At 39.9% G+C, this 13,706-nt stretch overlaps 2 protein-coding genes and 1 long non-coding RNA gene across 3 annotated transcripts; all 3 read left to right on the top strand.

Moving 5' to 3' along the window:
* Nucleotides 1-639: 639 nt before the first annotated feature.
* Nucleotides 640-4,997, top strand: LOC308384571 (XK-related protein 8-like). Its single transcript, XM_080863100.1, has 3 exons — nucleotides 640-1,254; nucleotides 2,235-2,422; nucleotides 2,507-4,997. The coding sequence occupies exons 1-3, from the start codon at nucleotides 929-931 to the stop codon at nucleotides 3,256-3,258; spliced, it is 1,266 nt and encodes a 421-aa protein (XP_080719226.1). The 5' UTR covers nucleotides 640-928; the 3' UTR covers nucleotides 3,259-4,997.
* Nucleotides 4,998-5,372: 375 nt separating this feature from the next.
* LOC308384094 (XK-related protein 8-like) lies at nucleotides 5,373-9,587 on the top strand. Its single transcript, XM_080862434.1, has 3 exons — nucleotides 5,373-5,793; nucleotides 6,176-6,366; nucleotides 8,045-9,587. Exons 1-3 carry the CDS (start codon nucleotides 5,486-5,488, stop codon nucleotides 8,767-8,769), a joined length of 1,224 nt encoding a protein of 407 aa, XP_080718560.1. The 5' UTR covers nucleotides 5,373-5,485; the 3' UTR covers nucleotides 8,770-9,587.
* A 1,537-nt stretch (nucleotides 9,588-11,124) lies between these two features.
* On the top strand, nucleotides 11,125-12,699 carry LOC308384096. Its single transcript, XR_013969265.1, has 3 exons — nucleotides 11,125-11,378; nucleotides 11,820-11,880; nucleotides 12,365-12,699. It is a non-coding gene; the product is annotated as an uncharacterized lncRNA (long non-coding RNA).
* Nucleotides 12,700-13,706: the final 1,007 nt, after the last annotated feature.

Below are 13,706 nucleotides of genomic sequence, written 5' to 3'. Positions count from 1 at the left end.
TGATAGGCCACGACTAAAAGGGGGGTTGTATTAGTTTTTTTAACTTTAGTTTTTAGAAAATATATCGTGCGATTAGGCGATTTTAAGAATGAATGAAAATAACTTTTTACAGTTAGACCAGAGCCACCGTTGGATAGGAGTTTCCATTCCTAGTTATCACAGACATTGTGGGGTTATTATTGAACCAGAACTATTTGTGCGAATGTCTATCTCAGTTTTTGTGTGCATATTAAAATCTGTGTGTGACTATTCAGATCACTGTGTATGTAATCGGATTTCTAAGTACGCAAATAAATCCACAAGCATACACAGCTATGACAAGCTTTGTTTAAAACACTGAAACTATCGGGTGCAATTCACGCAAAGGTACAACAGTGGGAGATCGGCCAGTTAAGGATTTGCGACAAGACGCACTCCTTGATGGCACCGGACTACAAACAACAAATAGACATTAAAAGCGTAGTTAAACAACTACAGAAACTTTGTGAGAGTGTATAAGAAACAAGTATTTTTTGTGGCCCAAGAGCACTGCAATTAGGAGGCCGTTTCTGGAAATTCTCTGAAACTGCTAGCCTCATGCCTGAAATAAAAATGGCGAATGTCGGAAAGCGGTGCTCTGACTGTTGTGATGCGTTTAAAACCTGCATGAGCCGCGGTGGGCGTGGCCAACAATCACACAAACACACCCGTTCTTCTCTTTGGAAGTATTTTTTAGTTTTTAAACGTAATTTATTTGTCTTGGGGCGTAACATTAATTTACTGGAGCTCAAAATGTCAAACCCTCTGCAACCTCTCTTCATCGTGGTGAAGAAGACTGTGGAGCCACTTTGGGAGGAACATAACGGTACACGACGTTAGCTGAAGGTTAGCTTCTCAGAAACAGGTAGCTCGAGTGGACAGCTAGCTGCTGAGAGAGGGAGGCTCAGCCATGGAGCGCGGAACTTTTTCAAAGTACTCCTGGACCGACTTCGTCTTCTCCGTGATCGGAGTGTGCACTTTTCTCGTAGACTGGGGCTCCGATGTTTGGGTGGCCACTGAGTTTTACTGCCGAGGAGACTTCTTCTGGTTCGGAGTCCTGGTTGGCCTCATGGTCCTGTCGTCCGTCGTGGTCCAGATGTTCAGCTGGTTCTGGTTCAAGTACGACCGAGAGCTGCCGGGCTTCAGCGAACACACTGGGGCGAAAAGCGTGCTCTTCGGGGACAGAGTGAAGTTGTCTTGCCTGCTGCATGTTCTACAACTGGGCTTCCTCTTTAGGTAAACCCGCAGGTGCTTTAACGCAGAGTTCCCAACTCTCAGCTGTCACCGTAAGGAGAAGACTAAATGGCAGGATTTTATGGAAGTGTGGCAAGGTTAAAGCAGTTTTATTTTAGCTTTAACACTAGGTTTTTCATGTTTGAACAGCAACAGTGCACAGTCCATAAATTTAAAACTGAAATAAAAATTTAATTTGATAAACATCGGGGTAATGCAGCTGCTTGATTGTTCGGATGCGCGTCTTCTCCTTTTGAGTTTAAGACTCGTATTAAAACATATTTATTTGCTGAAGCCTCTGGCACCTTTTGAAAGGTTGGCTCCATTTTTCTGTTTTCTCTAATTCTCTATTTTTTTTTAATGTTTGATTTTATTTTCTGTTTATGCTATTTTATATGTACAGCACTTTGTGAACCCCGGTTTATTTTAAAGTACTTTATGAATAAAGGTGTTATGGTATAGTAGTACCTGTTTTGAACATTTTAAAGTTTGGCAATGATAAATAAACTCAGGGTGCTAATAATTTAAAACAGTAAAACATCCCGGGTTTTAGCTTTAGGAACTAAGTAAATGTAAAACACATCTGTTAAGTGTTAGTAAGGTCATTTCATGTAATCACTCCGAATTCATCACTGAATCTGTTTCTCAATAAGTGTTTCAACAGCTAAGGCCTCTGCCTGTTTGTTGTGAAAGTTTCCTTAGCATAGTTTTTTCACTTTCTTTATTTTTTAATCAAAAATGAAACCATATATTTTTCTTTAAAACACCTCAAGCCATGTACAAATGTCAGTGTCAGGTGTGGTAAGTTGTAAATCCAGTAAGTCTGAGCACAACTGACTGCATAAAAATGAATTAATGAGGTATGAAAAGCTCAGTCACACTGTTTTTGACCTCTCCTAATGAATCACACCCGATTATTTCCATGAGTTTGGTTTGTTCATTGCTGTGTCATTTTCTCACGCTGCTCTCCCATCCGCACTCAGACACATCTCCGCCATACGTCAGGGCTTTAGAGTCTGGTGGAGGAAAGAGGAAGGGTCAGAGTATGCCGTTTACCTGACACATGACCTGAGCATGCTCCGTCTTATCGAGACCTTCTGTGAGAGCGCACCTCAGCTCACCCTGATGATCCACGTCATACTTCGCACCAACAAGGCCAGGACAGTTCAGTGTGAGTTCTCTCTCTGTGAACAGCAAGCAAACATCACAGTTGTGCACTTGTTCACTTCCTCTTGGTTTGACTTCTGTTTTTCAGTTGTAAGTATTGCTGCTTCAACCACCTCCATAGCCTGGATGGTAGTGGATTACCACCGCTGCCTGCGTGCCTTCCTCATAGAGAAAGCCAAGCAGGGATGGGGGTCCTCCTTAATCTATTTCCTGTGGAATCTGCTGCTAATCGCTCCACGGGTGGTGGCACTCGCCCTGTTCTCCTCTGTCCTTCCTGGATACATCGCCGCCCATTTTCTGATGCTGTGGTTCGTCTTTGTGCTGTGGGCGTGGCAACAGAGGACAAACTTCATGGACAGCGTGGGTGGGGAGTGGCTGTACCGGTCCACCGTGGGGCTCATCTGGTACTTCAGCTGGTTTAACGTGGCTGAGGGTCAGACCCGTGGCAGGAGTCTAATCTACCATTCCTTCATGACCATAGATGGGGTGATCCTGCTGGTGACCTGGTGGTGCTACAGAGACCTGGTCCAGACTGATGCGTTCGTCCTCCCACTTCTCATCTCTCTACCTCTCACTTACCTCCTGGGGCTGCTTTTTAAAACTCTGTACTACTGCTGTTTCCACCCTAAACTGTGGAGACCTCTGGGGAGGGAGCCCGGACTGCCCAGTGATCTGCCTGATGCAGAAGTGTCCTTTAGAGACTTTTCCATCCAGGACAGCACCCCGTCCTCTACACTTGTCAACAAACGCATGGCCTGCCACGCCACTAATTTTTACACAGATCAAAGAGTCCTCCGAAACCCTCACGGCACAAATGGTGCCGAGCCCCCTCATCTGTGATGTTTGGCTTTTTACTGAATGAAGCATCTGTTTCTGTTTCTCAGATTTGTGCTGCAGTTTTTTTCTGCAGGCTTAGTGCACTAAAATAGTTTTCCAATGTGCACTAAAACTCTGAAGTTTTCCCAGCCAAAGTGCACTTAAGAACATAAATGATTGACAAATTAAGATCAGACATTAGCTGGTCTCCAACTTGTAGCTTCATAGTCCAATGTGCACATAGGACAATATCACCTCTGCAAATGCGAATATTCCCACTAGTGCAAACATGTCTGAAGTGAACCATTCCCTTCTGTGGCTTCAAAGTACAGATTCTAAAATCGTACATGAAACAAGAAACTTGCAATAATAAACTTGTATTTACACTAAGTGTACTTTTACATTCAAGCATAAACATACAGACAGTGTTTATATTGTAATAAAGGGGATTTCTGGATACATTTTTAACTGAAGTGTCAAATGAAATACCTGATGAGCACTCAGCTCAGTCCAGTGTTTACACAAAGATGCTCCCACAGTGGCTTCTTACAACCACAAATACTGTACTGTAACTATACAAACACTAGTCAGCCACAACATTAACACCACTTGCCTAATTATGTGCCTCATGCTGTCAAAGCCTCTCAGACCTGCTGGGTTACCAACACAGGAGCTGTGAGAGCGTTTGGTGGTTGGTAGGTTTATGGGTGTTCTCAGCAAATACAAAATCTGCTAAAGGTTTTAGTGTTGTGGCTAATGTATAAATTACGTTAGAAAAAAAATTGCATACAGCTTTAATTTTTCATTCTGTTTGAAGCAGGAATAGTTTCATAAGCTAAACCAAATCTGTTTGTGTGCTTTTTAATTGTGTTTTATTACTCCAGCCTGTTAGTAGCCGAAATATTACTGTTAAGTGTGAGCAGAAAGACAGTTTTTCTATATATAGTTCAGTTCACTTTAGGATTTCTAGAAATAGATTTAGAATAGAATTGTATTTATTCAATATGTAATTATAAAAACTAAGCTATAAATGGTTTAATAAAGAGACTTGGTTAAAGAGTAAAATAAAAACAGCAATCTTACATTTGTACATTGTTTCTAGTGGGTTTTCTTTTTTACTAAAAGTGTGGGAGATCTGGATTTTCCCTCTAAATTGGAATTTGTTTTTGAAACACTGCAAAACTTGTTTCTGAGGTTTTAAATTACCTTTGTTGTCGTGTGTGTGTTTTATTTTATCTTGTTAGAGTTGCTGCTGGAACCTTTTTGAATGTAAATTTCACTGTAAGTTCGTTCGTTCATAGTTTCTTTTCAAAAGCTGGTCAAGTGTTTTAAATCCACTAGCTTGGTTTCTACTTTTTTCTTTTGTGTTGTAAAGCAAGTTCAGCTAACCTGCTGATTTGTCACAGACACGAATGTTTTAGATATTTCTCTGCATCTAGCTGCCAAATCTAGTGTTATTGTCGCTCATCCATCCACTATCTGTTTAGCTTGTTCAAATATGTCATGTGCCAAGATACTTTTACTTTAGTATACATACAGAGCTGAAAGCACATCCATCTCCCAGCTTTTTCAGTAAACCTGCCTCCACATCATCATTTACATCATTTACAATATGTTGAAACTCTGTTCTGTAAAAGAGTTGATAGTGTTTGGAGCCACTTTTTGGCATGCTGTCAGCTGGTATGAAAGGTTAAGGGGATTACTTCCTTTTAAACCTTTACCTCATCTGTCCCGTGCAATTATTAAAGTAGTACCTAAGTTAAGTCACTTCTTTTTGTTTTTGTGTCTTTCTGCAAACTCAGATTACGAGCATCCGCACATCTTTTTACTGTAAGTCATTGGCTTACAGTAAAAAGATCTGGGCTTCCCCTTTAGGTAAACCAGCGGGTGCATTAATGCAGTGCTCCCACCTCACAGCTGTCAACCTGTGCCAGGTAAGGAGAAGACTAAAGGGCAGGAGTTCTGGATGATGCTTAAAATATCCAGAAAGGAATTTCAGTTTCAGTCTTTCTGAAAGTCATCCAAATACGATGTTTACTGTTAACGGGATATTCGCCAGCAGGAGGTGTGTATGTGTGTGAATTAACACAATGTGCCTTTAAGATAAGTTTCAGGACACGGGCTGGTTGGTAGGAGGGGTTTTGAAACTCTCAAATCTTGAGTTTACTTTCGTTATCTGTCTATATAAGTTGTCTTTCAGCTCATGCATCACATGCAGCTGTGTTAGAGGCACGCAGAGAGACGGGTGAACATGTCAGGCACTCAGGCTAACTTTAAATACTCCTGCTGGGACTTCCTCTTCACTTGTGTGGGCCTGCCGCTGTACCTGGTTGACATAGGGCTGGATATATGGACCGCTGTGTCCTTCTATAAGGAAAAGGCCTACGTGTGCCTTGCTGTTCTGCTGTTTCTGCTCCTGGTCTCGTCACTGCTCACTCAGGCTTACAGCTGGCTTTGGTATAGCTATGACAAGTTCAGGATGAAGACAAAGGTCGAGGGCTGGCCTACCAAGAGGCTGCTCAAACTGTTGCATGTTTTCCAGCTGGGCATCTACTTCAGGTAGTATTAAATTAATAAAGCGTGTTTAAAGTGCCTGTAGTGCAAGAACTCCATCAGGTTTGTGCATTAAACCACAAGAGTACAGATTTCATCATCTGTAGTGCTGTGGTTCTGTCAGTTTCATTTTATTTTATTTTTGAACTATTATGTGAAAATCAGCATTTATAACTTCCCGAATTCCCGAGTCATGCTTTAATTTTCTCTGTTTCACAAGATAAGCTACATTTTGTTTTCTTTCCTTCACTGTGTGTCGGGCAAACTGATTTTATTTGCTCACTTGCTTCCATAAGAAGAATGCTTTCAGGAAAATTCAACTAGGTGTGTTTGACATTTGGATTTGCTTTACCTGGTTGTGACTCATTTATTATATTTTGGCTCTCAGGCACGCAGGAGTCCTGGAAAAGGCTGTAGAAAGCTTCCGCACAAAGCTCCCTGACCCTGAGAGTGTAGCTGTGTTTCTGAGCCAAGATCTGAGCATGTTGCGAATCGTAGAGACGTTTTCAGAGAGCGCCCCGCAGCTCACACTCATGCTCACCATCATTCTGCAGCAGGGCCATCTGGATCCTGTTACAGGTACAGTTTATTACTCGAGTTAAAGTCATGTATGTTTTGGGCAGAAATAGTGACACTGTAAAATAAATTCTTAATGAAAAACTAAATGGGGTGGCTCATTGCTACTTTAAAGTAAGTTTAAAGTCTTCAGATTATTAAAGATCAGCTCACCCATATTCACTTCAACTAAATCGAAGTATTTTTATGCTAGCAGTGTACTTTCTTAGACATAGAGTATGCACTTTTTGTACACAGTACAAATACAATATGCACAATACAAAAGTATTCAGCCACAGATCTTTGATCTCAGTGCCACCGTGTACAAAATAATTAAGGTAGCTAGCCACGCTGTCAAAAACATTTTTAAAAGAATGCTTTGTTCTAAAGAGCTCACTCAATTCAAGTGTGGTGCTGTAATATCAAGCCATAGTTCAGTAACCATTCAGTTTGTGAAATGTCTCCCCTCCCAGATATTCCTTTATCATCTGTAAGTGAAATTACTCCAACCTCAGTGTTTAGGAACCTCAGTAACCTGGACAGGAAGTGGCAGACCACATAAAGTTACACAACAGGGTCACCACGTGCTGAAACATTTGCCGGCGCTCGGCTAAAAGATTTAAAAACAAAGCCATGTTTATTGTACTTACATGTTTTTGTTTAAAGTATTATTCCTGATTAATTTCTGCCACATGCACAAAAAACTGATAAGAGTGAGAGACCAAAAACATGTATTTGGCCTAGAACGATTAGCCTAATCCAAACAAATACAGACACATGTTCTTCTGTGCCACAGTTTAAAAAAAAAAACTTTTTAAAAAAAGTAATGTAATTTGTGTCCTTTGTAACTCCAGCTACCGATCACATGCATATCTAAAAATGTCTTGTGCAGGAAAATCCCTAACCATTAAAAGGAACAATGCTTGAAGAGGAACCCAAGACAGGTCATTGTCTTCCACATGACCCTCACAGAATCAGCTGATTTCCTTGTATAAGAACTCTGGTATATTTGTTGAAATCATGCAAAACTTTACCTTCATACTACGAATGCTTTGTGAGTTACAGGCTGGTGAAGTACATGGGAGTGGTTTTAAATGTGATGTTGTTGATCTTCGATAACTCTTAAATACAGGCGATATCCACGTGAATTATTCAGCGCTGAAAAACATGTTTGAGCTCAAATCAATTTTACACCCACTTCAAATGTTACAAATTGAAAGCAGATTTTTTAAAATAACCACTAGTCTAATGGCATAAACCAGTGTTTCAATCACAAACCTGGACCAGTTTAATATCTGTGATGCTTGGGATGCATGGGATCCTTGTTCTTTTTCCTGATCATTCAGTTGGGAAAACTTAACAAAGTGCTTTTTAGGTTATTTTTATGTGAGTGATGGGGCCTGATCCAAACAGTTCTACCATATCAAAGGTCTGATGTTTATCTGCATTTTGAAGCCAACATTTTCAAATGTGTTTTTTCAGACCTAAAATTTTCATATGTGACTCTGTTGAAAACTGAGGCCTATGCTAGACTTTTGCACTTTTGCACAACCTGAACCTAGAATTTCTCTAAATATACCAAAGTTATGATACATTAAAAGTCTGCTGATTCTGGGACCAGTTTGCTTGTCTTTATGTGGAGTGGCACACTTCACAACATTTCTCTTTGCTTGTTCTGACGCTGCCTCTCGTTCTCCCTCAGTTCTAAAAGCCGTCGGCTCAGCCTCAGCTATCGCCTGCACTGTGACGACCTACCATCGCTCGCTGCGCTCCTTCCTGCCTGCCAAAGAAAACCAGAAGATATCCTCATCAGTCATCTACTTCATCTGGAACCTGGTTCTCATCTCTTCTCGTCTCACTGCTCTCGCTCTTTTCGCCTCCGTGCTGCCCTGCTTCATCTTTGCCCACTTCATCTGCTCTTGGTTGGTTTTATTCTTCTTCGCTTGGCGATCCAAGACGGACTTCATGGATAGTCCTTGTGGAGAATGGCTTTATCGAGCCACTGTTGGCATCATTTGGTATTTCGACTGGTTTAATGTGGCCGAGGGGAAGACGCGGTACAGGACTGCGCTCTATCACGGGTATATACTGACTGATATTTGCATCCTCTGTGCTGTGTGGTGCTGGAAGATGAGCACAGATCCTCCTGATTTTGTGATAGAGCCCACGTACGCTTTAATCACAGCTGCCTGTGTTATTGCAGTTTACGTCCTCGGTCTAATACTTAAAATTATTTATTATAAAGTCTTCCATCCAAACCCTGACAAAGATGAGCTTAAAGGGGCCAGCACAGAGCAGCAACCTGAAGGTGAAGTGGGACTTTGTATGTTTGCAGCCGCAGCAAATGTGGCAGCTCATCATCCGCCCGCCCCATCAGCACACTGCAATAAAAGAATGAGGAAGCTGGCCGAGAACTTTTACTCCTGATGTGCACTTGATATCCACAGGACGACTAGAAAGAGACCGAGTCATGTAGAATGTTTTATTTGAGATCACTTGGCTGTGTTTTCTAGGACTCTGACCTTTTGTCTGATTTAGCCACAGATATAATGTCTCAAGGCATTACTCATCTTAATGTGGAGATGAATTTGAATATGCACTTTCTGCTGTGTATTAAATCATTTCACTGTGTGTCAAACCATTTCATCATATCAGTCGTAAATTAAAGGGTAAATGAGGTGGAAAATGAGAGGCTTTAATTATTAAATCTGTATTAAATAATTGTTGTTTACATGTGAAGAGACCCTTTTTCAAAGGCTATTTCACTGGATCATCTTTTCTAAAGAATGTAACAGGTTAAAATTATTGTCAGCAGTGACTGAGTCTGCCATCCCTCCTTCCAGACAAGAAGGTTTCTACGAATGTCCACGTAATCAGTCTCACTGTGCTTAGCACTGGATTAAGTTGCTGCTACCATAAACTGAGCAGGCGTGTCAACAAAAAAATAGATATTTATAGCATTTTTTCCTCTTCACACAGTTAGCTGGTAGATGGCAGGCGTCTGACTGTGGGGTAACCTGCTGTATATGTCTTGTTGCCACATCAACATGTGGACATGCAATGAAAATATTCCTTACCCATGTGAGTAAAGGGGCTCTGTAGCTTCATGATTAGTGTGCGTTTGTTCTGGTTTTTCTTACTTCACTTTGATTTGTGCACGGCTGCAGGTGAGGCTGACACAGCGGAGCTCAATGAGCTCATCACACCTCCACTGCATATGACGTGTCGGGACCTGAGGTTGTGTTGTTGTGTGTGTGTGTGTGTGTTGTTACGAGTTCAAAAATTGGGGATGAACACAAGAGGAAAAACCACAATAACAACACTGGTCCGGCCGGGTTAAGTCAAACGATGATTTTAATGGTCACACATGTGGGAGATGGACACTGTATGCAGACAGCCTCAGATCTCAAAATGGTGGAGCATTGATCAAACTCTTATAGCCTCTGGTGCCCCCACCTTATCACAAAAGCCTAAACATTCACATGCTTTCTCTCACACGGCGCCTAAGCTACGACCTTGGCTCCCTGTTTATCTGCTCCTGCTGAGATGGGGCAGAAAACTCCAGCATGTTCTGTTCTCTTCTAATCAGACAAATAAGGCGATGACTCTGCAAACAGTATTTCTTATAACATCATAAAACAATATCATTCATCCACAATAAATCAGCAGTCTAATGTAATGCAAATCAGTTTAACTAATGCAATAGTTATCAGCTTCTTCTAATTCAGGAGAATAATGCAAACTAAGACTACATAATAATTCACAATCTTTAATTAGGGGCATAACATGGCATAAAATAATATTATAATCTGACAGTGTGTGTGTGTGTGTGTGTGTGTGTGTGTGTGTGTGTGTGTGTGTGTGTGTGTGTGTGTGTGTAGCCGGCAGCTGAAAAGCTCTGGCCGAGAGTTCCTGGACATCCAAGCCAAATGTTTATCACTTGAAGAATCAGACTCCTTTTGAACATTATGTTGATGCTAAATATATATGTAAACATGGTGTCTGTATATATACAGCAGAACTGCTGCTCATGTGTCAAGATGATAAGCGAGCATCCGGCAGTGACAGGAAGTACCTGCTGGGAAGACGAAGACAATGTTCTTTTTAAACTGTGTTAAAAGTTATTGTGGTTTTGATCTGACCTATGTATGAAATGGATCTGACGTTGAGGGGGCGTCATTAAATTTAAGCCCTGATGGTATAAAATATATGTTTATGCTTTGATTAAGTCGAAGATCATCAATTGCTGTCTGCGTATGCAGTGATCTTCCCACGCGTGCATTAAATCATTGTTTGACTTCACCCGGCCGGATCAGTGTGGTTATTCTTCGATTTACCTCTTGTACCCTTCACTGAAAAAAGTCTAACATGCAGTCATTCATTCAATCTAATAAGTGCCATTCAAAACAGAATAAAATCATTGATTTGATTGTGAAACCCTTTCTTTTTGCATTTTAAAATACCACTTTTGATTTGGATGAAACTAAATATCTGTACAAAGGACACAACGCAAAGTTTTTGATTTCTCTCAAAACATATATTTCTTTTCATGTTGAACAGATAATATCTTTAATTTGAGTCAAAGTGATTTGCACTTGAACACGCCCACCAGAAATAGACCGGGACCCATTTTTATTCTGCATGGCTGCTGGAAACATCGTGTCACATCTTTGATTAATTTCATCTGAAAATAAACGTAAAGCCAAGTGTGTTACAAAAGCTTTTATAATTTGTATTGCCAAAATTGCAGAAAATAACCCCATTTAAGCTGGGTCGACAGCCACCCCTAATTTTTGCATGATTGTAGCTGCTAGCTACAAGCTAGCTAGCTATCCGGCGCGACGTTAGAACTGGTTACCAGAAACCGACCATCACAGTCAGGAATGCAAGTTAGGCAAAAAGCCGTTTTTTACCAGTATACTAACTAGCTAGCGTTACCACGATGCATCGGTGGTGGATACAGCTAGCTAGCATAAGTTCATAGTTCATAACATTCATAGTATAACTCCGTGCTCCGCTTCGTTTGAATTTTTCTGGTGAGCGCGCGGTTTCTAGACACAAGCTTGTGTTTGTGCGCGCACGTTTGTCTCTGTCTCTCTTCATATAAATATCTGTGTGTTATGTGTGTGTACACCGAGCGCAAAAGATAATTATTAATGTGCATGATTTAGAGACAGAAATAACACGCCAGCATATAAGATCAATGATATAAGACTAATTCCTTCAATTGACTTTCAGGCGCGGCTCGGAAAAATGTGCATTTTCTGAAGAAATTGTAATTTTAACAGCATTAAATTGACCCTATGCCAAACTTAGTTGCTAATGGCTGGTCTGTAGACTGTTTGGTAAACCTAAATCAAATTATAGTACTAGCTTTTTATAAGGATGTGTATGTCATGTTACGTATTTCTTGGTTTTTCTATGTTATGTGTTTTATAGAGAAGTAACATTATTCTTTTTTTTCTGTATGCTTTCAGAACCACAGATCGCTCCATCCATTCCATGGCTGAAGCATACATTTTCATTTAATCTGAACAGGTATCATTTTGCATTTACACTGCACATCCTTTTTAAACATTTCATAATAATCTAGACTCTCCCTCATTATCCTCTCATTCACCTTGCTGATGTGTTGAGGACTTGATAAAAGAATACATGGTATGTCCATATCTGTTCTGTCTCTACATGAGATGCAGTCTCTTGATGTAAATTTGACAACTCTGCTATTAAATGCAATGATTAATGTAGGACAGCAACGATTAATCAACTCATCAAGTTAATATCTTAGGGTTCTGTATTGTTTTCTTTTTTTTCTTGGGCTTTGTGGAACATTTATGAAAATTTTCCACCATTGATTTAATTTAATGATTATGCAATTCACAATCTGATTAGTCAAATAATTGTTCTAATAGTCTGTGACCAAACAACTATCAAAATAGTAGTTTATTATGGTCAAAGATTTATCAGGTGTGCCAGACTTCAGTTCTTCACTTGTACATTTTGTTCCATATTTTACCTCAAGATATCCCAGAAAGATGAAGCTGAGGAAGAGCTGCAGAGTAACCACCATGGCACTCTTCATCTTCAGGGACAACTCAAGCCTCCTACATCAGCGTCGAGACATCGGGATAATCATTGATGGTGTGGAAGTCCTGAATGAGTTGCCTTCTGTGGCAGCTGGAGTGGCAATGGTCTTTGGACTCTGTTATGCTCTTAAAATGGAATATCCACGAGGATTCAGGTTCACCTTTGAGGCTCTTCAAAAGATTATGATGGAGCTTGACTTTAACAAGATGACCTCTAAGATTCGCAAACTTAATTGTGAACTTAACACTGCACAGTAGTGTGTTTACATGCATGTGTATGTGCACATGCATGTGCATGTGTGCTTGGTTATTTTCTTGGTTGGCCTGCAGTGGTATTCTACATTCAAAAATTATAAGAACACCCATTTGAAAGGGAGATTTAAGTTGATTTCATTGATACATGTGTAGATTTTTTTTTTACATTGTACAGGCACAGTGCACATATAAACATTTTTGAGTACTTGCAAATTGGTTTAAAAAGAGTTTTTATAATGGTTTTATGCCAGTTTTAGACAGGTTGCAGGTTTTATACTGGTTTTCAAAAGGTTGCAGGTTTTATAAAACAAACATTTCTCTAATCATTTCTGTCGTAGCACTAAATCTGTATATTACTAATCCTCTCTATTGATTATAATTAAAATGGTTTGGAACAATAAATAATTTTGAAATAATTGGTTGGCCAACTGTCTTGTTTTTTATAGGAAATGCAGAGCATTTTTGAACTGAAATAAAATGAAATGTAAAAAATATAGTTTGAATATATGTAAATCAATTACCTGGCTTCAACACAAACATATTAGTTCATGTTAATTTGGTTCGATGTGAATACATTAGGTTGGTTAAATTTCAATATATTAGCTTGGTTCAATAATTAAAATATGGTTCAATGTAAAAAAAATCAATTTGGATCAATGCAAAATTTAAAGTTTCAGTCAAGTCTAGTAATATTGTTTATATCAACATAAAAGTATCAGGTCAAATCAAGTGACTCAATTTGGATTCTCTGAAGCCAAATATTTTGGATGTGACAATTGGACATCATTTTTTTAAATTTGAATAGGGTTATTCTTTTTACAGTGTAAATTTGCTAAGAATGTAATATAAGATTAGAATAGTGTTTATTTGTCTGCTTATTTATAAGGAACTCCATTAGCTTCCACAACAGTGGTTGCTAGTCTTCCTGGGGCCTAAGCCATCAAATACATCCATCCATTCGCTTCCGCTTATCCTTTTTCAGGGTCGCGGGGGGCGCTGGAGCCTATCCCAGCTGTCATAGGG

This window comes from Rhamphochromis sp. 'chilingali' (assembly GCF_963969265.1).
Source record: "Rhamphochromis sp. 'chilingali' genome assembly, chromosome: 17".
NCBI classification, from domain to species: Eukaryota; Metazoa; Chordata; class Actinopteri; order Cichliformes; family Cichlidae; genus Rhamphochromis; species Rhamphochromis sp. 'chilingali'.
Note: the sequence above shows the minus strand (reverse complement) of the source record. Positions and strands in the feature narration are given on the sequence as shown.